This window comes from Nomascus leucogenys, chromosome 20, assembly GCF_006542625.1.
Source record: "Nomascus leucogenys isolate Asia chromosome 20, Asia_NLE_v1, whole genome shotgun sequence".
Taxonomy (NCBI): Eukaryota; Metazoa; Chordata; class Mammalia; order Primates; family Hylobatidae; genus Nomascus; species Nomascus leucogenys.
Genome location: NC_044400.1, coordinates 60340783 through 60368392, shown reverse-complemented (window position 1 = coordinate 60368392; position 27610 = coordinate 60340783). Strand labels below are relative to the sequence as shown.

Sequence of the window (27610 nt, the reverse complement as noted above, 5' to 3'; positions counted from 1 at the left end):
GAATGGTATGCACCTGCAGAATGGTATGTACCCACTGAACAGTATGCACCCACAGAACAGTATGACCCACTGAATGGTATGCACCCGCAAAATGGTATGAACCCACTGAACAGTATGCACCCACCAAATGGTATGCACGCACCAAATGGTATGCACCCACAGAACAGCAGGCACCCACAGAATGGTATGCACCCACAACAGTATGCACTCACCAAATGGTATGCACCCATAGAAGAGTATACAGCCACAGAATGATATGCACCTACCAAGTGGTATGTGTCCATTGAATGGTATGCACCCACTGAACAGTATGTATCCACTGAACAGTATGCACCCACAGAACAGTATGACCCACTGAATGGTATGCACCCACAAAATGGTATGCACCCACTGAACAGTATGCACCCACCAAATGGTATGCACCCACCAAATGGTATGCACCCACCAAATGGTACACACCCACAGAACAGCAGGCACCCACAGAATGGTATGCATCCACCGAACAGTATGCACCCACCGAACGGTATGCATCCACAGAACGGTATGTACCCACAGAATGGTATGCACCCACAGAACAGTATGCACCCACCAAATGGTATGTACCCACAGAAGAGTATACAGCCACAGAATGATATGCACCTACCAAGTGGTATGTGTCCACTGAATGGTATGCACCCACTGAACAGTATGTATCCACCGAACAGTATGCACCCACAGAACAGTATGCACCTACCAAATGTTATATGCCCACAGCACATGCCCACTGAATGGTAGGTAGCTCAAGTCCTGTAACCATTGCCCTCAACTCTATTTCCCATCAGGATTCCCAACAAGAAAGGGAATGCAGTCAACTGGTGTACCTCCCCCAACCAGACTTCACTGGGTTTCCTTCACTCCACTCCCAATTTCTCTTTGCAGTTGGAATCTCTACCCACTCCTCCCAATAACAGAAAGAATTCCAGGAAATTAAAGGAAGTTCTCTACATTTTGAGATTCCCTGATCCTACCAATTGCTGCAAGGTATCAATAAAAAAATCTGAGATCAGAAATAAGTCTTACCTGTTTCCTTTTTTCAGGAGGAAGTGATGGATCTCCATCCTACAAAGAAACAAATGCTACATTTTACTCTTTTAAAAAAAATAGATGTACTTAGAAACAAGAAGTTGAATTAAATTATGAACCTAAATGTAGACTCTCCCTACCCTCCCCACCCTGCAGCCAGTAATGTGCTGAAGCAAGCTCAAATATACTTTAAAAAAATAACTACAAACTGAACCAGAGTTATTTTGGAAAAACCTCTAGGGAATCAGTTCCCATTAGGACCAAATCTATATATTTTCTAAAATTGTTTGAATACAAAAAGTGGATTTGTCAAAATTCTTTTTGATCACAGCCTAAACTGAAATAATATTTCATTTGGTTTGAGTTCCTCTTTTAAATAGTTAGAAGCAAAGGAAGAGTGATGGGGGGACACATACACATATAGAGAGAGAGGAAAAGAGAGAGAAAGAGAGAGTTTTCTCTGTGGGCAGAACAATCAATGTTGGGAGGGACAGTATTTGCTCAAAGTTAAGAGGACATTGAAAACTTCTAGTCTTATTAGATTTTTTTTTTTTTTTTTTTTTTTTGCCTTAAAAGGATTCAGGCCAGGCATGGTGGCTCACGCCTGTAATCTCAGCACTTTGGGAGGCCAAGGTGGGGAGATCACTTGAGGTCAGGAGTTTAAGACCAGCTGGGCCAACATGCTGAAACATGTCTCTACTAAAAAAATACAAAAATTAGCCAGACGTGGCGGCAGGTGCCTGTAATCCCAGCTACTAGGGAGGCTGAGGCAGGAGAAGTGCTTGAACCCGGGATGCAGAGGTTGCAGCGAGCAGAGATTGCACCACTGCACTCCAGCCTGGGCAACAGAGTGAGACTCTGTCTCACAAAAAAAAAAAAAAAAAAAGGATTCCGTTCCTCTCCCTTTTGTGCCACATCAGGGATACAAATATCTCAGGTGAATAAGCGAATGCTCATTAAATGAGCACTCTAATATCTGATGCTGTCCACATATAAGTCAACACGATTTTAACCTGAGGAATCTATTCTATTCTATTTCTACTCCAGGGCAGTTTAATAATGCCAGCACAGATAGTTAAATGTCAGTAATAGTGTCCCACTTAAAAAAGAGATTGCCTCAAAAGCAGCAAGAATGAAAACTAGTATTATGCAGTTGGCATTCTCCATTTCAGTATCATTTGCATCTTAAAAGTTTTGCTATATAAAAACCTAGAGAAAATAAAAAAGCCCAGGATACGAGAAAGGTTAGAAAAATTATGGATATGTCCATACTGTGTATTACCATGCAGCTGTTTAAAAGACTGAGTTAAAGGCTGGGGGTGGTGGCTCATGCCTGTAATCCCAGCACCTTGGGAGGGTGAGGCGGGTGGATCACGAGGTCAGGAGATCGAGACCATCCTGGCTAACAAGGTGAAACCCCGTCTCTACTAAGGTGAAACCCCGTCTCTACTAAAAATACAAAAAAATTAGCCAAGCATGGCGGCAGGTGCCTGTAGTCCCAGCTACTCGGGAGGCTGAGGCAGGAGAATGGCATGAACCCGGGAGGCAGAGCTTGCAGTGAGCCAAGATCCCGCCACTGCACTCCAGCCTGGGCCACAGAGCGAGAATCCGTCTCAAAAAAAAAAAAAAAAAAAAAAAAAAAAGACTGAGTTAAATCCGTATGCCTAGAAATCTGGATGATTCCGATCTGGATGAGTTAGATCTGTAGGCCTAGAAAGATGTCCAAAATAAAGTGCTGAGGGAAAACAGCATGTTTTATTATTTTTAAAAATAAATTTGGATTTTATTTCTCCATGAATTTTTTTTTTTTTTTTGAGAAGGGTTCTCTCTATGTTGCTCAGCTTGGTCTCAAACTCCTGGGCTCAAGCAATCCTCTCATCTCAGCCTCTCAAAGTAGTTGGGATTACAGGTGTGTCACTGCATTTGGCCTAATATAACTCTCTGCAAGGATGGCAATGCTCTCTATGTACACTCTCCAATAACAGTAGCTATCGGTCACATGAGCCCATGAAATGTGACATTGAGACTGAGGAATGGAGTCTCTTATTTTACTTAATTCTAATTAATTTAAAACTAAGTAGCCACCTGTAGCTAGTGGCCTCTGTATTACTGTAGACTTATGAATCCTCTTTTTAAAGAACTCTATATAATTAAATTAACAAGTAAACAGCCACACATACAGTAGTCCTCACTTGTCCTCAGTTTCAGGTACCTGAGGTCAACCATGGTCCAAACATGTTAAATAGAAAATTTCAACAATAAATAATTTATAAATTTTGAATTGCATGCTGTTCTGAGTCGTGTGATGATGAAATCTTGCACCATTCCCCTCCATCCCACCTGGGATGTGAATCACCCCTTCATCCAGGGTATCCATGATGCCTGTGTGGCCCACTTGCTGTCACTTAGGAGCTGGTTTGGCTATCAGATTAAAAAAACAACAGTATATGTAGGGTTTCCTACTATCTGTGGTCTCAGGCATCCACTGGGGGTCTTGAAACATGTCTCCCTTGGATAAGCGGGGAGCCTACTGCAAACACACATGAATATGTTCACAGATGCCAGAGCAAGAAGCATATACATACACACATACATACACACATACACACACACAGAGAGAGAGAAAGAGAGATTAACTTGTGAGTGGGACTGGGTTGTTGAGGAAATAGAGGTGGTGACTTTTACTTCTAAATTTTTCCACTTTGAACTGTTTGCATTTAACCATTTCTAAAGAAACAGCATGTGAAAATCTTTTTATATCTTAATTCAGGGAACAGGAAAGTCGCCGAACAGGGCAGCCTAACACTTACAATCAGCTCTCGGTACTTCTTCTTCAGTGACTGGTGGCGCTCCCGGAGCTGATTGGCCATGAGTTTGTACTGGTCCCTTTCCTGTTGACAGGTGTCCAGCTCCTTGGAGAGGATCAGCAGGGCTTCCTTCTTACTCTCCAGCTTCCTCTTACACACCAGGTACTGCAGAGCAAACAAATCCAGGCAACGGGTCAAAAACATCCATGGGCCTCCATTTAACACACACCGTATTTCACACACCCTGTGGGGAATTTTTGCCATTCTCATTTTTAGAGCTCATATGCCCAGAGAGACATTTTTCAGCAAATGACATGTACTTTAGGCTTCTACAGTGCTAACATGCAGTGCCCTCACGACAGAACCTAAACCTTGGACAAGTAAGTTAAAAAGCAGAACGTTTTAAAAAGTTGCATAAATGGATAAATAGGTAGACAGCTGGACTCCAATTTTGTTTAAAAAGGATTTATATATCCAGATAAGATTATGTAAAATTTTATTAAGATATTTAATAAAAATTTAATTAAAATGTTACTAACGATAATCTCTTGGTAGTAAAATTATTTACCCAGGTTTTAAAATTTTTCTTGATGCTTTTCTGTGTTTTCTAAGTTTCCAGAGTAAACCTACACGGTTTTTTGTCTGTTTGTTTGTTTGTTTTTTGAGACAGAGTCTTGCTCTGTCATCCAGGCTGGAGTGCAGTGATGTGATCTCGGCTTACTGCAACCTCCACCTCCCGGGTACAAGCAATTCTTTCACCTCAGCTTCCCAAATAGCTGGGAATACAGACGCATATCACCATGCCCAGCTAATTTTTGTATTTTTAGTAGAGATGGTCAGGATCTGTTGGCCAGGCTGGTCTTGAATTCCTGACGTCAAGTGATCTGCCCACCTTGGCCTTACAAAGGACTGGGATTACAGGTGTGAGCCACCACGCCTGGCCCATATAGTTTTTATTGTAAAAAAAAATGCCCAAAAAAGTTATTAAAAATAATTGAACCATAAATCACCGCAATAGATTGCACCTGCCCGCCAAACTCAGCAGCTATTTTCTCACTTGCAAATTCATCCACTAACATGGCCCTGATGTGTTTAACTTTTCCTATGATTCAAATGCAGGTACTCCCCATCCAGAGACCAATCTTAGGAGCTAAGTATTTTAGCCACATTTTGAATTCACCCAAACAAGTTGAGTACATCTGGTTGGAACTCTTGCCTCAGAGTGATGAGATTTCTTCATCCTTCCTTCTGCTCACTCTCCTGCACCGCGAACCACCCTCACCGAAGTCTGACCCACCATACTGGCCAGTGGGGGCCCGAATAGGACTCTTCACTTTTTATTGGATATATTGCACCGTCTGGTATTATTCACATATGTGAAATGTGGCACTAAATACCTTTTGAATTTGCCCCGTAAAAGACCAAATTCAGAGCATTCACGAAAACAATTTATAGTTTCATTATATACTCTGACATGAGTACTTTGTCATTATGGACGCTCACACAAAGCAGAGCGAGAATCAGCACTCCCATTCCACTGGAGTCAATGCTCTTTTATGGACCAAAAGCATTACTCATATATAGTGCTTGCTAGGAACTGACTTTGTTAAGTTCAATTTCAAATAAATGAAAGGAGGAAAAAGAGAGTTTTGTGCATTTGCACAATTTTTTTTTCCTGAAAAAAAAAAAAGAAAGTAATTGCTTAGCTTCAAAAACAAAGGGGAAAGAAAAGGCATTCTGAGACGGATTTGAGTTCTAAAAAACGACACTTCCACCTTGGATGAATTTTATTCCGGGCAGTAATGAGGTTGGAATCCTGCCTTAAAATGTCTTGGATTTTGAAACGTTGACATCGTCTTCATGGAGGCAAAATGGTTCTGTTGCCACAGTGATTTCTCAAGAGTAAAATCCCCAATGAGTAAATATCAGAAGAGAGTGGCTCAGTAACCCAAACTGCAGTGTCCTCAGGGACATATTGAGATTTCACAGGAAAAATACCATTTACACACAATTTAACACATCTGCCTTTGTTCCTCCAGTTCTTCTCCTGTAATCAGCACCCTTGGTTGTCAGCACTGTATCGGTGACCCAAAGACAGTCATCTTTATCCCTTCAATTTATCAGATTCAAACCCGAGGCCCCAAAGACACTCGTGCCTTCCGACTTAGGGGACAAAAATCCTCATGCATGAAGACATTGGAAGCTGCAGTAGGTAAGCTCCGCGGGAACATCCCACCTATTGAAGGGTAACAGGTAAGGGCCACTGCTGACTGTCAAAGTGGAAATTCAAGTTCCTTGACCTTGAACAGCTCTCTGTTAGGGTCCAAGAGAAAAGCCATTTCACTCACAAGCCATGGTCCAAATAGGGCCATGAAAGCTGTGAAGGGCAGTAAAACGCCTCTCTTGCTTCTGGGTCTGAGGTACCTGGTAGAAAACAGGCACAGAGGCCTCTGCTGAGACCCCCTGGCCCGGGATTTGAAGAGCAGAAGCTCTGTAGGTCCCAACAATTTTACTCCATGTTATTTATTTTTATCAGCAGGACAAACCTTAGGCTGAAGCCTCATTTGTAAAGTAGATTGAAGCAGAGCTCTGGCTGAAGGTGAGACACCTTCCCTGTAGCTCTGCCATACCCTGGCATAACAGTCTTTCGCATCTATAAGGAACCCTAGAAAACACTGCTCTCTGCCAGGCACAGTGGCTCATGCCTGTAATCCCAGCACTTTGGGAGGCCAAGGTGGGTAGAACACCTGAGGTCTCAGGAGTTCAAGACCAGCTTGGACAAGATGGCAAACCCCCTCTGTACTAAAAATACAAAATTAGCCAGGCATGGTGGCATGTGCCTGTAGTCCCAGCTACTGAGGAGGCTGAGGCAGGAGAATCACTTGAACCCGGAGGCAGAGGTTGCAGTGAGCCGAGATCGCACCATTGCACACCAGCTGGGCAAAAAGAGCGAAAGTCTATCTCAAAAAAAAAAAAAAAAAATTAGCTGGGCATGGTGGCAGGCGCCTGTAATCCCAGCTACTTGGGAGGCTGAGGCAGGATAATCACTTGAACTCGGGAGGCGGAAGTTGCAGTGAGCCAAGATCATGCCACTGCACTGCAGCCTGGCTGACAGCATGAGATTCCATCTCAAAAAAAAAAAAAAAAAGAAAAGAAAAAGAAAGCACTGCTATCACCTGGGATGCTTGTTAAAATGCAGACTCCTGGGCTCCAGCCCAGGCCCACTAAATCAGAATCTCTGGTGCCTGGCTCAGGAATCTGCATTCTTAGCCCATGGTCCAGATGATTCTCATCCAGTCCATACTCTAAAAACTCAGGCTCTGGAAGCCTCAAGCTTCACAGTCTCAAAAGTTAGAACCAACTAAAATGGTCTGGAGGGACTAAGAGGCCACAGATAGCCCACAAATTCAAGGGCAAGGAACAGTCTCAGAGCCATTCCGTTGAGTGTCTGTGCCACCTTTTGTAGCTTTTGGGATTTTAAACAAGTACAAACATGGACTACAGTTTACTGCCTCTAGTCAAAAATCTTATACAGTCATGTAGTACATAACAACACTTTAGTCAATGGCAGATTGCATATATGATAGTGGTCCTACCATAGAAAGGTGGTGGTACCTTTTCTATGTTTAGATACGTTTAGATACACAAATAGGTATCATTGTGTTACAATTGCCTTGTATTCAGTACAGTAATGAGCTGCATACATTTGTAGCCTAGGAGCAATAGGCTGTACCACACAGGCTAGGTGTGTAGTGCACTGTGTCATCTAGGTTTGTGTAAGTACACTCTATGATGTTCACACAATGACGAAATTGCCTAGCGACACACTTCTCAGAAAGCAACCCTGTCGTTAAGTGATGCATGACTGTATATGCATATCTCATCAAAACAACAATAGAAAACTCTAGGAAGTGGGGAGAAGGGAGTGTTGGAGAATGAAATGAAATTTCTTGGCCTCATTCTAAAAAAGTAAAAGTGTATTCCCTGTAATGACAGCTGTTAAAATGTCCCATTTCTTATCCCTGTGATTGGAAACAAACAACAAAAAACTAGACAGAAAAAGGTCATGAAGATCCTTCTTAGTGGGCAGCTTTGAATAACCAGCAAATATAAGGCTGGGGCATTAGAAGGAACCCAAATTAGAATGGAAAACCAGACAAGCTAAGTCTCTGTGCTCAGGCTGTTTAGGCTCCCAGAGGAGGATCAGTAACTATAGATAGCAGATCCAGCAATGGGCTCATCATGAACTGCAGGTACCTTGGGAAAGCCATAAAACACAAGGACCAAAAGAACGCACACTCCCCGGGACTCGTTTCCACACCTGGAAGATGACGGGGTTCCCAGGGCACTCACCACCTTGAGGAACCCACGATTTCAACACCACTGTCTAATATCACTAGATATAAAGAGTGCAGGAGAAAGCACGGGGTAAGGGCTCCAGTTCAGAAGGTACGACTCACTTTGAGCACCCAGAACTTGCTTTCTCTACCTTGTCTAAGACAGAGCTGGCTCAATGATTTCCAAAGACTGTCTGTGGCCAGAGTATTTCCAGAATCTCTGGACAGTCACTTGGTGGGACAGGGTGCTGGGACTGAAGCTGCGTTTGTAGCAGCAATTTATAACAGAGTGAGAAAAGGCCAAACGTCTGTTGGGTCAATATTCATGGCTCTTGCTAATATTTCTAGTTCTCCTTTCCTTCCAGGTATGTGGCAGGACTATCCATCCCCCCTGCTTTTGGGTAAAGCAGAAACATGGACCCTGTTTTGCCCGATAAAATGGGATTGGAATGGATGTGAGTTGCTTCAGAAGGAAGGCACTTGAGAGGGGAGGTGAGAATTGCCGGGCTTTCTCCTTCCCTGCAGCAACAATGGTGGAAGTGCAGGTTGCTATGGGGAAGCCACAGGATAACAGAGCTTAGAGGGGCAAGCACAGCAGACAACTGCCTGGAGAGCCATTTGGGTCCACAGAGAACTTTGTGTGATCCACAAAAAAATTATTGGTGTGTCAAAGTACTGAGATTTGAGGGTTTGTTACTGAAGCATAACTTAATCCATCCTGACTCATATGGTCTATACCAAAGAATGGGACTGTCTGGGGGGGGAGAAAGGTTATACTTGCCCCTGGGCTGTGTGTCCACTGAGTTACCACACTGAGGATGAGGGTTCATGTGATCACTATTAGTAGTGCTATTGATGACAAAAAGCAAGGTTTTGTAACACATGCTTTACCTGTATAATCTCCTTTAACCCTCAGGACAATGCAATGAAGTTACTGTGCTATCATCTGCATTTTATAAATGAGGAAGTGAGGCTTAAATGAAAGTGTTTGCATAATGTGCCAAGGGATTGCAAAGCCAGAATTGGAACCCAGCTCGTTACAGAGCCAAGTCTGTGGAACCCCAACTCCTGACAAACTAAACATTCTGGGCCTTACCCCCAAAAATCAGAATATTCATGGAGTTGGTTACCACACCTAGTTGGTATTCCTAGTACAAGGAAACAAAGAAAGAGACATTTTGAATTTGGCTACTTTTCTGGACCTAGAACAAATAGTAATAAAGGTTTTATTGATTCAAACAACTTTTTCTAAAACTAGTGGGTCTGCCACTTATTTCCTCAGATGCAAAGCCTGAAGGAAGATGGAAAAAAAATGTTTAAAAATCCACAAGCCTCACTACTCTCTCCTCTTTATGAGGGAGCCAAGTGGAAACAGTAAGGTTTCCATTCACTTCTAAGAAATGGGACAAACTAAAGGGCCTCAGAAAGGAACTAGAAGGTTCTTTTCTCAAAAGCAGTTTGAGCGCAACAGGAGTTTTCTGTAAGCTATAGTTGGCCTCATTATTCAGTCAAATATTTTCTGGGTGCCTTCTATGTGCTGGGCACTGAGCTAAGTATTGGGACTCTCATGGGATAAATGATATTGTTGGATTTTGAAAAGGAAAGGCATGATACCTGGATAACAAAACGTTATTTCCTGCTATCTGGAATCCTGAAGGTTCTGAAAACTGAAAATGTGTTCCTATCTCGTTAGTGACCTAAACTAATGAGAGGGTGTCTATGGCCTTTATCCCATGGAGTGTGAATATTCATGTATTTGCTGAAGAAAAATCAGTGTGTTTGATCCCTGGCTGCTGCCTGAGACTCTGCTGGGGATGACATATAATATACAGTGTGTGTACTGCATTTCATTTCAGATTCCCAAAACTCCTGCATGAGAAGCACATATGGGCTCCAAGGACTTTAGATATGGAATTTTTTATTGGAAACTCACCCTTACAAATCTCTACAGTCTCGATGATGAATGTGTGACTAAAATCAAACCTTTCTCCAACAGTAATTGCCCAAATAGCTAAGCATTCATTAGATTTCTACTTCTTCACATAGGCCAAGAAAAACTAAAAATGCATTAAATGCAGTAAATCTTCAAGCTTCCATATGCTTATGCGCCTGTTCCCGCAGCCTCCTAACTTCCTGATCCTTTAGAGTCAGCACTGAATGCTGGAGCTGGGATAAACCTCACGGATAACCCAAGTGACTTGCCCAATTGCAAAGAACAAGGCTCCTGACTTCCAGCATATTCCATGACAGTGTTTTCCAAATTGTGGGTCATGATATATTAGTTGCAACCCGTGTTTTCTTTTTTTTTTGTTTTTAAAGATACAGAACAGAGCAGAAAATATCAGGGTGTATCCCCTGTAGTAAGGGTAATTATTGTTTCCTGAAGCTTTTCTATTTGAAAAGTCTGTAGGAATAAACACACACATATGGCTATTTTCACATATTCCTTACGAGCTGCCATTTTAAAAGTCTGAAGACTACTGTTCTCTAATAAGCCACTCTGGATACTTATCCATTCATTCAACAAATACTTGGTGAAAGGAACGAAGAGAGGCACAGGTGGGTGGGGGTGGGGCAGGGAGGAAAGCTTGAGAGATGATGTTTGATGTGAATTTTGAGAGTGATTAGGTGTAAAAGGCACCTGAATAGAGACCATCATGTCTTGGAAATCATTCACTTGTTCTCTGGGATTGAGTCACAGCTCTGAGGATTTAATCCCTGCTCTGCCCACCGCCTGCTGCCCCCTACATTGAGGTTATTGTGAGCCTGAAAGGAAATGTGCTATGTTAAAGGCTTTATAAGCTTAAAAAAGATTGAACACAAGATTTTTAGAGCATTTAAAGCATCCAGAACACTTTTGCAGACCCGTTCCTATCTGACAGTCAACACTCTGACAGGTGGGACAAGAACTGCTTTCCCCATTTTATGGGCAAAATAGCTGAGATTCAGAGAGGTTTCTTTCCTAGAGACACATAACTAACAAATGTTAGTTCAAACCAGAACTTTCCATTGCACATTCCAGGTTCTTTTTACTATTCTATATTGGCACCAAATTAGTTATAAGTGGTTCAACACATTACCTGTGTTGAGCAAAACCATATTTTCAACAAGACACTCCTAGAGGTAACCGCATGGCTCAGAGAATACATTGTAACTCATTTCCAGGTCCTGTCTGGGAGAGAGGCAGCTCTCCTGGGGCCCTAAGTCGAATTCCACAGGGAATGCTGAGGTCCAAGAGGCCACCTATAGATTAACAGTGTCAACAACAAACGGCATGTACAACAGTGGTCCCGTAAGATTATGTGGCCATAATTTCACTGCACCATTTCTATATTTAGATATGTTTGAATACATAAACATTTACCACTGTGTTACAATTGCCTAGAGTATTCAGTGCAGGCACATGCTGTACAGGTTTGTAGCCCCGAAGTAACAAGCCATACCATGTAGCCTCGGGGTGTAGCAGACTATACTATCTAGGTTTGTGTCAGTACACTCTAGGACGGTCGCACAATGATGAAATTGCATAACGAAGCATTTCTCAGGACATATCCCTGTCATCAAGCAATGCATGGGTATAGATAATAGATGGTAATAAGTAGCTGATTATCATTCACTAATAGTGGCTAACTACAATACACTAAACACTATAAAAGAGACACAAAACTCCCAGAAAAGAGAGAAAAGCAGTTTAGACTAATGGTTGGGAACATGGCAGGAGGAGCTGAAAATGCCTGAATTCAAATCTTGGCTTTGTCACTCACTAGCGACATGATCAATTATCTAGCCTCTCTGTGCCTCAGTTTCTCCATTTTTAAATGAAGATATTTAGAGCATCTTCAGAGGGTTGGTATGAGAATTAAGAGTTAGTATATGTAAAACTTTAAAACTGTGTTGTATGCATGTTAATGATCATTACTACTATTGTTATCATGGAGGAGACAGTGACACAGCTTAGCAAAGAAGGTGCTCAAGGAGTTGGAGGACAAAGTGGTATTTGAAATCGATCGGGAGGGAGAGGTAGAGGGATACATCTTGGTTGGGGATAGATGGAGTTGTGACAAGTGGCAGTGACAGGGAAAATGTTACTCCTGGCTGGGAAACAACCATAGCAAAGCACAAAGGTGAGAGGCCAGAAGATGTGTGGTCAGAACAGTGAGCGACGCCCTGGGCTGGCTGCAGTGGAGGGTGGGAGTACAAGCTGAGAGAGATAAAGCCAGAAAGACAAGACGAGTGGCCAGGCCAGAAAGGGCCCGGATGTGGTGCTGAGGAGTTCAGATTGTATTCTTCCAGCAATCAGGAGCCCTGAGGTTCTTTGAATGGGGGAGTGTCATTAAGAATCATCTTAGGAAGAAACTTTCATCCTGACATCCTGTGGTGTAAATTATATTGGACAGTACAGTGTGGGTGGAATTTGTTGCCAAGCTTGAGAAGAGAAGAGAAAGTGATTGTGGTTCAGGACCCACTCTGCAGACACACCTTTGGATCCCGCAGTTTGATCTGAGCTGTCAGGCCTACAGAGAACGCACTGGCTCTGCTGTTTCTTAATGGAGTCTGTGATCACAGTGTCTAATGCCGTATTGTTAGACAGGGTGCTACCCAGGCAACCAGACTCATGCGTGGTTTCAGCCTCCACCGTGACGGCTGGTGCCAGAATCACATCAGTGGGCGAGTGGGTCACATGGCTGCCCAAACACACTCCAAAGGGCCAAGCTGAGCAAGGAAAAACAGGGAAATATCCCACTTTCTGGTCACTAGGAGGGACCAAGAGACACACACTTTATCCTCCTAATGCCTCCACTTTCGCTCTTCAGTCAAGACAAAATTCTGCTGGTCAAGTTCATGTGTAGAGTAGGGACCACTGACATTCCCTCTCCTTACCAGCTCAGGAAGGTTTCAGTTTGTTTTCAGAAGAGGGGACAGAGAAATGAAATTAGTATTTTTTTGAATATCTACTATGTGCCATGCATTCTTAGGAGTAATAAGAAGACCTTCATTTGATTATAACAGTAACAGTAGAGCCACTATCTAGTGAGCATTACTATTTTCCAAACTGCTAAATGTTCTACTTGAAACATCATATTTAATCTATATGGCCACTACGAAATAGGTTGTATGATTAGTCCCATTTTACAGAGAAGGACACAGAACCTCAAAGAGGTAAATTTATCCTTCATCACAAAGGTAGAAAGTGGCAGAGCCAGACTGTTACCTGGGCATATCAATTAGGATTCTTTGGTGTAAGCAACAGTAACTGACATTCTAACAAAGGAATATATTGGAAGGATACCGGCCCTTATAGACTTGGCAAGAGAATGCAGAGCTAGACTTAGACACAGGTGGGCAGCAAGGCAAATCTGGGCAATGGAGATAGGAACCAGGAACCACCAACCACCAGGTCTTGTTGCAGGAAAGGTTGTCAGAGGCTGACAAATGGGATGAACTGGACTCTGTGACATTTCAGTCTGGACTCTGTTACATTTCAGTCTCTTTGTCTCTCTGTTCAAGGATGTCTCCAACAGCCTAAAGCAGATCATGCAGAGTCTTTGCCTGGGCACCTGTCTACAGTTGTTAACGTACACAGACTGCATCCAATGGTAATACCCTCCACTTGGAAGTGCTATTGAGAAAAAGAAATGAATACTGGGAAGTGAGAAAACAACAAATGTGCATTGCACCAACCTGGGGAGGATGCATGCTACTTAGTTTATTTCTCAATCTTGCTAAAGCTCCCCTTCTTGTGGTTTTTGAACAAAGATTGAAAAAGAAATGGTGATCATTCAATAATAATCCTTTTACTTTAACCTCTAAGTCTCTATTAATCATACACAGAAACACAGGAGTGCATAGGAGCTGCAGGAACACTCAGGACAAGGCTCATGTGGCTGCCCTTGGGTACATACCTACCACCTGAAGAAAGGAAGAAAGCTGGTATATACTAACACCAAATATACTAGGTAATCAGTGACACGCAAATGGAATAAGCTCAGTAAAATATGCCCAGTTTTGGGTGTGAATACTAGATATCATAAAATATTTTTATTATTCTCTCAAAAATATATTTCTCTGGAATTGCATTTCAATTACATTTCTAAAGCAGAGCTTACAACTCATTTGTCGATGTTAATTCATGCCCACACACAAACACTATGAGGGTAGCCATGTGCTCATCATCCTAAGAGCCCAAACCATTGGCCATTGAGGGGCTTTTATCTGCCCTAAAGCAAATCATAATTGCTACAACAAAGATCAAAAGATCATAATAATTAAATGGCTATCTGACATACTACATTACTATTTGGGTGGCTTTATAGCCAGATAACTGCTGCTGAGAGATGAAGGTAGCTGGGGTGTAGTGGGGGTGGGGTGGGGGGCAGGGATGGGGTGGAGTCACCTCTTGCCAAACAAAGACTCCTGGTCTTTAGAGATTTTTACTGATGGGATCAGGCTGGCTCTCATTAGCCACTGCAAGGGCATGCCTGCTAATCCAGACAGGCTTCTCAGCAGATGATAAACAGACATGGCCAAAGGGTTCATGTTCAGGAATAATTTAGAAACTTCTCAACTGCAGACTCATTCTTTCTGTAGAGGTATCTCCTCCCCTGATCACTCTATACTCACTCCTAACTGCCCTCACCTTCCCCTCTTCTCCATCCCCCATCCAGCAATACTTCACTTCCCACCCAACAAACAGCTCCAGGTGAACAGCATTCAACAATCAACCTCCCTTCCCCAGCCTCCAACAAGCCACCCCTCCATGCCTGGAACCTCTGTTTTGCTGTGCCCTGTGATCTCTGGCAGGGACCATCACAGCAGCCTTCTGTTTTCCCTACTTGTCTAGTCTAGGTACCAGTCCCTTTGGAGAATGTAAATTAGGGCTTGCCACTCTTCTTTAAAAAAAAAAAAAATTATCTGATATTAAGGAGAGTCGCAAACAGGAGCCTTTCAGTATCTGGCTGCAACCCACCTCTCCGACTTCATCATCAGCTCTTCTATTCCCGCCCTCCACGTTCCTGTTCAGCCCACCTACTGCTGCCCCCACGCTCAAGCTTCTTCACCTCTCTCTTTTTCTACACTGTCCTGCATCCTGCTCCTGAGTCTCTGTCTGGGAAGCTTCTGCCACTCTCCCAGGCAGAGTGAGAGCTGGCTCTGCCACACCCCCAGACAGAGTGAGAGCCATGTGGCACTGTGGGTACACTTAGAGTAGCACTCACACACCCTGTATCGCAGCACCTGCCCACCTGCCCACTTGTCTGACTGAGGCCTCTTTGCAGCCAGGGCCTATCTTATTCATCTTTGCACCTCCAGAGCCAGGCACAGCTCCTGGCCTACAATGTGTGCCGAATACATATTTAAGAAATAAGTTTCAGTTCCCACCAAGCTGAATATATACATAGATAGATAGATTTACATATTTTAGTTAGATAGCCATCAATTTACTATTATGCCTAAATGTCTAAATCTCATTTAGCATCATGCTTTGGGGAAAAAAAAATCCAGTTACACAAACTCAGTGTGTAAGGAGAGGATGCAGGACAGTTTCTATAGAATCATCAAAACGACATGTGTATGTTGACCTCATTTTTATTGCTTAAAAGGACCACTTCCCTGCCATCACACGGGTATCACTCCATTCAGCACCTTCATTCTTAAAAGTCCTGCAGATTCACCAACCCTAGATAGACATTCAGAACTGCCACTTGGAGATACACGTATATTTAACCTCTCCAGACATGGGTTTGGGTATCTATGGAGTACAATGCCCTGTGGGGCTGGCCACATGCTGATATTCATTTTGCTGAAGTCCTCCAGCCTGCAGCAATCCCTAAGCCCTGCAACATTAACACCCTCGCATCTTGGGTGTGAGCCTTTCCTGCCCAGGCCTACACTCCATCCTAAAACTGTAAGACTCCCTGGGCATTTCCACTTTTTTAAATCTGTATTCACCTCTGTAATTTTTAGATAACATTTCAGCAATTTCAAGTTGGTAGCTTAATGATTCTAATGCCATTCTCTTTTTTTTTTTTTTTTTTTTTTTTTTTTGAGACAGAGTCTTGCTCTGTCGCCCAGGCTGGAGTGCAGTGGTGTGATCTCGGCTCACTGCAAGCTCTGCCTCCCGGGTTCACGCCATTCTCCTGCCTCAGCCTCCCGAGTGGCTGGGACTACAGGCGCCCGCCACCAAGCCCGGCTAATTTTTTTTGTATTTTTTTAGTAGAGACGGGGTTTCACTGTGTTAGCCAGGATGGTCTCGATCTCCTGACCTCGTGATCCGCCTGCCTTGGCCTCCCGAAGTGCTGGGATTACAGGCTTGAGCCACCGCGCCCGGCCTTCTAATGCCATTCTCTAAGATGACTTTTTTTTTTTTTTTAATGATCTATCTTTCTCAGACTCATCATGCCGTTTTCCCCTCTCCGGTATTACTTTTGACAGGCAAACTTTGATTATTTGAATGCCCCAGGGGATGTGCTGAAATTTAAGTGAGATTTCAGGTAATTGGAAGAGTTTATAATGTGAACTATAGTAGCTGGGGGGTATGTGAAATTCACTGACAGTCTTGGCTAACAGAAGTTTTGAATAACGAAGGTTTGCCTGAATATCTATTTCAATCCTTTCACTTCTCTTATTTCTCCTTTCCTCCCTCTCACCATCTTCTCAGTCTCTGCATTCTCCACTGACTATGCCCCTTGTCCTTTGCAAGCCTATAAAGATGAGGAGGAAACACATGGAAAAACGACTGGCTTTCTTTCTCATTGGCCATAAACGGGCTAGGAAACCGCCTCTCACTTGCTGAAGATAGCATCTATTTCTAAAAATCATTGCTTGCCTACAGTGAATTTGCTCTGTCCCCAGTGCTAGGCTGATCCGACCTTGCCTCAGGCTGAGATGCTGCCGGTGCGCCTTGCAGTTCTGGTTTGTTTCAGAGATCATGTATATGTTCAGGATGAAGCACTAAAATTACCCATGCATCTGAAACCCTCTCTTTGCCATCCAGGTTGCCAGGGGCCTGACATCTGCTGGATACAGGTGACAGGCAGCTTGCATCACCAACCCTCACATATTGCAATTACACATTATGACATATAACTGTCACATATGGAATGTAACGATAGATTCACTGGTTACTTCATTATAGAATAATAATTCAATTCAGTTGCAGAGGGCTTTCCTTGTGGGCTGTGTAGCAGTAAAAAGTCAGCAAAGCATGTACAATATTTTGGTCAGACTGACTTTAAAAGCTGTAAAACTGCTGTGGTTCATTTTATCTGTCTCAAGAGAAATCCTTAAAAAACGCTAACACCCCTATTACTGATGAGGCCCAGTGCACCTTTGCGTATTATCAGCTCGTAACTTCTTAGACCTGTTCCCGAACCTAGGAGGCAAAGGGGACCTGTAATCGCGCTTCCACTTTACAGATGAGGTACTGAGAGGGTTACAGGGTGGCATTTGCAGAACTAGAATTGATTCCTTGACTGTTCTTTAACAAAAGGGAAACTCAGGAGATAAAGACAGGAAAGCATCATTAATAGAAGCAATGCGGCACCTGGGCTTTAGAGTGAAATGATGTGGGTTTTGCCACCATCTCCTACCATGGAGACCACAAGAATCCACTCCCCCACTCTGCGCTTCAGTTTTCTTTTCTATAATGATATAAACAGCCAGCAGCATTTTGAAGCCTACTCAGTCCTAACAGATGATTCAGCATTTCACATATATTAATCACTAATCCGCATCACAATCCCAAAATGTAAACATCATTACCCCCCTTTACAGGTGAAGAAATTAAGGCTCTAAGAGTTTTTTGGAAAAAAAATTATGAAGCTTGTAAGAGGCAAAGATGGGATTTGAACCCAGGCCTGTCCCATGCCCTTTCTGCCACAGCACCCCATTCACCCACAGGAGAGTTGGAAGGATTCTATAGAATTACTCATGTGAGAAAAAGCACTCAATAAACTCTAAAGACACCAATCTTATTATCACAGTAATCAAAAGAACTGAGTCTGTCCCATTTGAAGACAGAAAACAATCTCCATTCCTAAATGTGTTGGCAGATCTTGCCTTCTGAAAAATATGATTCCCCTGCTGGGATGAACAGTCCCATAAGAGGGCCAGTGTGTTCAAGATGAAGCTTCAACTCAAGATGGAGCATGTCTGAGAACAGTCCCTGGCTCCCAGCTCGCTGATACTTGAGTCAGGTGCACATACTCTAAAGCAAGGAGGTGTTCCACCCCAGTCTGCCCCAAAAGGCAGTCATCTGCAGACTTGAGATCTTGAAATCAGCCGTGCAAATTCATCACTACTTTAATTATCCAAGTAAATAGAGCTCTTACCACCATCTGCTGAGATTTCAACCAATCATGATCAACACAGTCTTTCTCTCTGGATGAGAACCTCAGAGTCATCGCTAAAGGGCCACTTGGGCCCTGAATTTCCACCTGCAGCATGCAGGCCTCCCCAGCCGAGCCCTGTGGCTGGGTGCTGTTTTCTCCCTCTCACTGCGCCTTGCTCATATTTTCCTGAGCACTGTTAATTTGCTCCTGCACTTCCTCTTTGTCGTTTGTATTTTCTTTCCATCAACTCCAGACACTACTGATTAGTGAGAAACTATCCTCAACAAGAACTGTCAGTTTAGAACTCAGCCCCCCAGCAAAAAGTCAGGCAGAGATTTATTCTGGGACATGGGTGGGTGTATAATCCTCGTGATTCAAATCACTGACATTTTCAGAGGACAAACTAAATTGTAAACACTGCTCAAGCTGGGGACTCCATCCAGGTCTGTTTCTCTGGCTGATAACTGTGATGGGCTGATTATGTTAGCAAAAGGCTCCCATGGGTAACCCAAATTAATTATGGCTTTCTGAGAAAATGGCAAAATCTTCACTGGCTGCAGATCACCAGTGGACTGCAAGCCAATGATGGGCATGATTTGACTTGCTCTCCTTAACAGAACATTTGACCACCACCATCATCACCTCTGTCATCACTATTGATCAGGAGAACATTTAAATGACGATAAAATGGGTTGTTCGGTCTACTCTTTTAATACTAAATAAAAAATTCCTTTGGAGAAGTGCACATAGACATCACTAATTCAGGTAAGCTCAAGGTTTGGGCATCTCGCTTTCAATAAAGAAAATTTGCCAGGCACAGTGGCTCATGCCTGTAATCCCAGCACTTTAGGAGGCCAAGGTGGGAGGATTGCTTGAGCCCAAGAGTTTGAGACAGGCTTTGGCAGCATAGTGAAACTCCGTCTCTACAATTTTTTTTTTAAATTAGCTGGTGTGGTGGCGTACATCTGTAGTCCCAGCTACTTGGGAGGCTGAGGTGGGAGGATCCCTTGAGCCCAGGAAGTTGAGGCTGCAATGAGCCGTGATCATGCCACTGCATTCCAGCCTGGGGGAGAGAGTGAGACCCTGTCTCAAAAAAGAAAAAAAAGTCAAAAGAAAATTCAGTAGTCATCAGGATCATCATAAATAGCAGCATCAAAATGGATTGTTATTAATGTCCAGGCTGACCATTCCAAAAGGAGATGAAATTCAGAGGCAGAGAGACTTAAAAAGATAAAAGGCAGTAGTAGACCCGGGGTGTGAGTCAGACTCCCCACTGGATTCCAACTCCTGCCCTACCACTTCTAGCTGAAGGATCTTGGGCAAGGAAATCCATTGCTTGCAGAGCCTAAGATCTTTTGTCTGTAAAATAAGGACTACGACAGTACCCACTTCATGGTACTATGGGTTTGTCAAGGGATTAAATGAGATAATGAAAAGAAGGCTTTTAGCCCAGTAACTGGCATGCAGCTGCCATTTACTTAGAGCTTATATTCATCATCATCATCATCCTCATCAACATCATCCATAATCGTCATCTTTCTGGATAACATCAGCACTGGTTGCTGTCCACTTAAATGGAAGGTACAAAGACTATAGTAGTTAAAATAAGTCCTTGGAAAAGACCTACCAAGCCTGATGGGCTCAGATTCCGGGTATGACCATAGAAGCGTCAGCCAAAACACTGATGGAAGGCACTGTTCTGGGAAGTTTTTCACATTAGCTCATCTGATCCTCACAAGGAGGCCCTCTGAGGTAGGTACTATGAGGATCCCCTATATAAAATACTGTCCAGTGAGATGGAAGCAACAGTGTCTGAAACATTTCCTTTCCAAAGTTTCAGAAGTCTGAAACATTTCCTTCAAGGGAGGGGTACTGTCTTTGTCAATTTTTTGTTGCTATTACAGAATACCAGAGACTGGGTAATTTATTAAGAAAATAAATTTATTTCTCACAGTTCTGTAGCTGGGAAGTCCAGGAGCATGACACCAGCATCTGCCAATGACTTTCTTGCTACATCATAACACAAATGAGGGAAGGCATCCCATGGTGAGCAAGCACTCCAGACAGAGAGAAAAGGGGGCTGATCGCCCTCAATAACAAACCTACTCCCATGATAATGACATTAAATCCATTCATGAGGGCAGAGCCTTCCTGATCTAATGACCTCTTGAATGTGCCATTTAGTAACACTGTCACAATGGCAATTAAGTTTCCGTGTAAGTTGTGAAGGGGACATTCAAACCATAGCAGGTTCACTCTTGCCTATGTCTTCCTCCTTCCTGCCACATCGTGGTCTGCAAAGTGGAAAGCCTCACACATGGAATGATGAACCAGAAAAATGAAAGGTGGTTGGGTCTCTAACAGATTGTAAGCCAGCATGCCAGCCCTAAACTGCCTACCTCCAAATGTATTGCACTTCAGAAAAAAATAAAGTTCAATATTATTTAAGCAATTATTATTTCTGGTATTTCATTAAAATTAATCCTAAATAAAATACTGACATACCCAAATAACTGGTATGAGGAAATTGGGCACCCAATATTGTAAGATTTGTAATCCACTTCACAATTAGAACTCTGTGTCACCACTGACAGATGACATTGGCTATCTGAGACACAAAAGTATGTAAGCACTACGTCAGGGCATTATGTAGTTAGGGTTTTAAGTAAGAGAATGTTTCCTTTCTGGCACAATCTGAAATACAGACTTTTTTTTTTTTTTTTTTTTTTTTTTTGAGATGAAGTCTCACTCTGTCAATCAGGCTGGAGTGGAATGGGGCAATCTCAACTCACTGCAACCTCTGCCTCCTGGGTTCAAGCGATTCTCCTGCCTCAGTCTCCCTTAGTAGCTGGGATTACAGGCACCCACCACCACGCCCAGCTAATTTTTGTATTTTTAGCAGAGACAACTGGCCAGGCTGGTCTCAAACTCCTGACCTCAGGTGATCTGCCTGCCTCGGCCTCCCAAAGTGCTGAGATAACAGGTGTGAACCACCGTGCCCAGGCTAAAATACAGACTTCTTAAAAATGAGTGCTTCAGTGTACCAGGTTGGTTGGACCACTCATTCACTCATTCATTCCTTCATTCATTCGTTTGGTGAGGCTGTGTTAGAATAGGAACAACACAGACTTCAGAATCAGAGAAACCTGGAGTTCAAATCCCAGCTCTGGCTTTCCATGCATATTCCCTGATGTTTACTTATCTTTTAGCTGTACTGAAAGTCATATGTCAAGCATCCAGCACAGGACTCAAAGCATTAAAAAGTGCTCAATGAATGTTTCCTTTTTCCTTCATATAGGTTCCTGAATTGAAAATTACATTAAAAAATCTTCATGTGGTGGCTGGCACACCGCAACGGAAACTTAATATAATTTTATTGCCATTAGTAATAATAATAAGAGTAGTGGTAGCAATCAGCATAGTGGTTGTAGTGATAGTGGTAGTAAAATAATCAAAACCTAAACTGAGAGAGGGTGAAGAGAGGCAGGTTTCCAAGTGTGCATAGTTAATGCCTACATAATCAAGACTCAGCTGTTCAGCACTGAGTGGGAGGGTATTTCTGGGAGACGCGTGGAGCTTTTCTCCTCTGTCGGTGTCTTCACAAATTCCAGTAATCAAAATAGTCATTTTCCTTCCTTGCCAATGTCATCTTAAAAGAATCTCTCTCTAAACCCAGGTGCTTAAATTGTCCAGTGAGTTTCTCTCCTCTTTAAGAAGAAGTTGAAGAATGGGACAAACAAGCACCTTAGTATTTGTTCTCCTGTAAACACCAGAGCAAATGTATGTTAGAAAGGGCATCTCACAACGTGTGTTAGGATGTGAGATGCCCTTTCGAACATACACTGCAATGGTTATTAGGATGTTTAGCATAACATATGTATATTCAAAAAAACTAAGCAAGCCACAGAAGGCACAAGCAGGCCTTGAAGAAAAAAAATCTCAAAGTCACTGACACCCCTGCAGCCTGTACTAGAACCAAATAGAACCCCTCATGCCAGCCATTTAGGCTTTCTGATAGTGGGAAAAAATACAGCAGTTATTTCTAAAACATAGGCTTAAAGTCCCACGCAGGCATGGTTTGTCAATATCGCAGAATCCCAAGCGGCCGCTCTGGCGATGATGATGATGATGATGATGATGATGATGATGATGATGATGATGACAACGACGACCATGATGGTGATGATGATGAGTTAATGACATGGAAACTATTCATTACTTATGAATAAGTAGTGCTGACTAGGAATAAGAACAAGTTATAAAAACAGCATATGGTACTGGAAGTCAGAATAATGGTTACTTCTGGGTGAGGCAGGAGGGATATCTTGGCTCAGAAGGGCATAGGAAGCCTTCTGGGGAGCTGGGGATGCTCTAGAACTTGCTCTGGGTGGTGGTCACACAGGTATGCGCACATGTAAAAATGCACTGACCTGTCCACTTAAAATGTGTGCATCTGCTGTCTACGTGTTAGCCTCGATACAAATAGTAAAACAGCATCCACTATAAACTCATTTTTAGAAATTAGGGCATGGAAACACGGAAGATTACAGCAGTCAGCTATGGGTAGTCAAATTGTAGGTGGCTTTTTTTCTTTTATATGTATCTGTATTTTCTAAATTTGGAGGGTGCAGTGAATTTACATTGCTCAGTGTTTAAAGTTAAAATCCACTGTTACCCAAGGCATTTCTCATCTCTAGATAACACCTTCAGTCATTCACTTTCTTCTCAAACCCTTCCTCATTCACAGGCTCAGGCAGCCTGGGGCAGGCCCCTCATGGCTGCCTGAGGAAATTCTCTACAATGGGCATGGGGTGGGGTGGTGAGTCCGAGGTGTTACTAGATTATCTCACTTCCTTGGAGCCTTTGCTCAGACAGGACTGGGTCACCTGGTGCACCCACCTTCAGGCTCCCACAGCAGAGGGACTATGAGACCACCTCTTCAGGATGACCTGACCCCACTCTTGCAGACTCCTCACCCCACTGTTGCTCAATTTCCAGCCTATACTGAAGTCTTGGCAGGAATCTAGAACCAGACCCCAAAAGACTCCTTTTCAGCTCACATTCTTGGGTTTAGATCAGGTTAGCAGAAGCAGAGATGAGAAAGCGGTCTTGCAGCATGCAAGGGCTGCTGCCTCCTGTCTGGAAGTGAGCATGCAGGGGGCCTGAATGCAGGGTTCCCAGCACAAACCCAGGGTTCAGCGGGGAAAACATCCAACAGGAAGTTAAAACTGAGCTCCTCTTGCTTGCTTCTTGCTGAGTGACCATAAAGAAGGACGCTGAATTTCTGAGCATTTCACGAACACTGAATTACCATGTCTTTGTCTATATAATGAGGTCACTACCACCTGCTCAGTCTAATCCACAAGCTTGTTATGAGGGTTCCATAAGGAAATGGGGGGTAAGGTGACGACATCCTGGTGGACTGTATACCCCAACTTTTGGCAGAGTGCCTGAGACACAGTAAATCCTTGTAAATACCAGTTGAAGAAAGACAAATGTAAAGAATTATTTTTATCATTATTTTTCTTAATGAGAAGACCATAGGGGCCAAAGAAATTGCATGAGAGTCAACCGTGGGTGGCAAATAACCTTTGCAGCAAGCTTGGATTCTAGAGCAGAAGAGAGTTACAGCCTGGTGTATGTTCAGACATGCTATAATACAGGTCAGATCTCATTAAAGAAAGTAGCTCTTTATAATCAAATGATTTCCCACCCACAGCCTCTGCCTGGCTTTTTTCAAGCAATATATCTGAGATAATAAAATTTCAGTTTGGAAGGAAGGAAGGTAAAGAAGGGAGGGAGGAAGGAATTGACTTATAGTAAGTTCATAAATCCCTTAGAGCTTATTAAAAGGTGATTTGACTTACTACCTTGAAAAGATCACAATCTATATTTTGAAAGTCATGTCTGTGGGATAAAAATGGATACAAAGGGACTTTGGGGAAAGAAACAGATGAGAATGTTGTTCGGACCAAAAAAAAAAAAAAAAAAAGAATGTCCTCGTGTTAATTCAGTAGTTTTTCAATTAAAGTGTTAACTGAGAAACCGTGAGGTTTGTCATCTCTTTTAGATTTTCCCACTATATGCAGGACATTGTGCTGGTCACAGTGGGAGATTCAAAAATGAATTGGTCAGTTCCTGCACTAGAGCAACTCCAAGCCGGAGGCAAGGCACAAACACATGTAATTCCAACCCACGGCAGCCAGGGAGACATGCGGTCAGAGAGGCATGGCTAGATGTTGTGAGATCACAGAAGGGGAGGAGGGCTTTTAGTCTGGGGGCAACAGACTTGTGACTGAACCTTGAGAGAGAAGTAAGAAAAAGGAAGAGAACAAGAGTTCCAGGCAGAGGGCACGGCCTGATCAAAGGCTGGGTGTGTGGCAGCATGGGCTTCAGACAGAAATGGAAGTGGTTGTTTTCCAGGAGTGCAGGATGTGTGAAAAGGAGAAAGTCAAAATAAGGCTGGAAAGTTTGGTTTGGATGAAAGAAAGGCCTTAAATGATAGCAGAGTTTGGGCCAACATGAGAGCTGACAGGAGCTATGGAGGTCTGTGAGTGAGGAAGGGTCACAGTCAGAGTTTTGCTTCCAGGGACTTGATCAGGCAGTAATTAATGAAATGGAAAAGTACAAGGAGACACAGGAGGTAGGGAGGGTGCTGAGGAGGCCTGAAAAAATCCCAGAGAGAGGTTGCTATGAGTTCTTTGTGAGCAATTGCAGTCTTCTTCCCTAAGCACTGAAATCAGCTTAATAAAAGGCTTATTCAAACCCCAGCAAATCAGCAAAGGAGAGCAGCCACCAGATGCTCTGAAGGCCAGAGAGGGGTATGAATGAAGAGGGGCAGAACAATTTGGGCATGAGTTTGGACTTGGGCACGAGTTTGGACTTGGGCACAGTAAGAGGCGTACGAAGTCAGAAGGTAACTAGGAGTTTCTCAGAAGAGGCCACGGAAACGGTAGCTGCCCAGGCTTGACTGAGCAGTCTGCATGCACGCTGCAAAGTCTGGCAAAGCCAGAGACTGTTGGGAAGGAAGAATAGGTTACAGATTGACCCCAGCAGCACTCACCAGGTTGGAGCAAATTAAAAAGCAAATTGGAACTGGCTAGTGAGAGAGAGTCCCATCCCTGCCACCTCCAATACTGCCTTGGTCGTGGGGTCTGCAGATGGCAGAGCAAGCAGGCACAGCAATCTGTGCCCCATCAATATGATTTTTCCATGGCATCACGTTGACAGTCAGCAGCTGACACATCACCTCCCTCTGCAGAAGCATCTCTGAAGCCCCAGGGAAGGGTTTTCCCAAAGTCCAGGCAAGGATAGGAGCATCACCTCACCTGGAGAGGGTTGGGGGATTTAAAACACACTTTCACATACATCATCTCACTTTATCATCATCTTAACCGAGACACAGGTAGGTACTGTCATCCTCACTGTACAAAGTCCAGAGAAAACGAGGTATTGGAGAAGTCAGGAGATTTGCTAAAAAACAGGTAGCTACCTATTGGTGGAGCTTGGTGACTTACAAAACCCATTGCAACTTGAGCTGGGAAACTGGCCGGGACATTGGGCATGTTCTGGGGCACTTCAGACACTCCCAGCTCTCTTAGGGCCATGAGTGGTCTTGGGGAGAGACTAGAAGTGGGGCACACCAGCAGGGTTGGCTTCAAAGAGAATCCTGGAAATGACAAGGTTAACTGTCTTTCCTTCTTATTCCCTCCCTTCTACAAGCTACTGCTAAGTGTCTATCCTGTGCCTAGCATTGTGCTAGACATTGGTGACCACCCACCATTCTGAGGACCCCCATCCTCAGAAACCCAGTTACCCTGCCAACAATCCCCCATACCATCTTCCCAAATGCAATGTACCATTCATTGCCCAACCTCTTGGGGCCCAAGGGGAGTCTGTGACATTTGAGCTGGGCTTTAACATATGAGTAGGAGGTGACCTTTGGACATAAGCAAGGCTTAGAGATGCTATAGGGCATGGAATGATCTGGCCAGAGTAAGGAGTACTATGAAGGGTAGGGGAGGTGGCGGAAATAAGGGATACAGGAGTTACCAGAGATGTGGAGTGGGAAGGGCCCTTGGAGGCCAACTGAGGGACATGGCTTTCACTCTGCAGTCCCTAGAAAGCCATCAGAGAGCTCTCAGCAGTAGAGTGGTAAAATCATTTCAATGCTTACATGATGACTCTAGTAACTGCATGGAGGAAAGATGGTCCTAGAAGATATTCCAGGGAGAGGGGTTGAGAATCTGGCCACAGTGAAAGAGTGGGAATGGTGACATGAATGCCCTATTTAAGGACTTTGTTCAAAAGCCAGAAAGATGGATCTTAATGAATAAGAATTAGAATCAGGTTGGGAGGTGTAAGTTGGGAAGAAGAATCAAGGTAGACTTCAACAGTGATACCACTGAGGCAGGATGGAAGGAGGAAAGAGAGATAGGAAAGGTGTAATACAGAAGGAGCATGAGTTCCACTTAGGGCACATTGAATAAGGTGTTTAGTTCCTGGGGACATGGCCAGTAGCCACATGGAGGGATGCAGAAGCCCAGCGCATAGGAAAAGAAGAGGAGAGTGTCAGAGGCTGCACAGCCAGGGATCGAGTCCTAAAGAAAGACAACTGGGTGTGGCAGTCAGGAGGCTGGTCTTAGGCAGCCTTGGCAAAAGCATTATCAGGGGCAATGAAGCTGTGAACGGGAGACCCAAGTGAGTTGAAAGTGGATAAGGGCAAACGGACAGACAGACACAGACACAGACAGGCTCTTGTGCTCTCCCTAAGCCCCATCCCTGTCCAGTCCCTCACATACACTCCTGGCAGATCAGTTCCCTCCCCAGTGCATCCAGGCAACTTCTTCTACTCAAAAGAGACTATTGTGCCATTGTTCGCTTCCAGAATGAATGCCATACTCGGGACCCTAGCACCCTCTATACAGTTAACAGGGCATTCGAGGTCTGCCTAACCAACACCTGATGCTCCACTATGTGTCCCCACCAGAGACAAGATGATCCGGGATTTCCTCAACAAGTCTTGCATTTTGCTACGTCTGCACCTTTGCCATCTCCATTCCTTCTGTCTAGAACA

The 27610-nt window shown here is 43.6% G+C and overlaps 1 protein-coding gene across 3 annotated transcripts in view; it reads right to left on the bottom strand.

Annotated features, from left to right (window-relative positions):
• The window catches only part of CCDC149 (coiled-coil domain containing 149), a 107245-nt gene that overhangs the window by 66930 nt on the left and 12705 nt on the right, over window positions 1-27610 (bottom strand). For 2 of the 3 annotated variants that reach the window (XM_030800966.1, XM_030800967.1), the window contains exons 2-3: window positions 3873-4034; window positions 1060-1098 (exon numbers count right to left, since the gene is read on the bottom strand). In XM_030800966.1, the coding sequence (XP_030656826.1) occupies window positions 1060-1098; window positions 3873-4034 (201 nt within the window). Of the gene's footprint in view, window positions 1-1059; window positions 1099-3872; window positions 4035-13685; window positions 13823-27610 lie in introns of those variants that run through there. The other variant, XM_030800968.1, reaches the window with a different exon arrangement.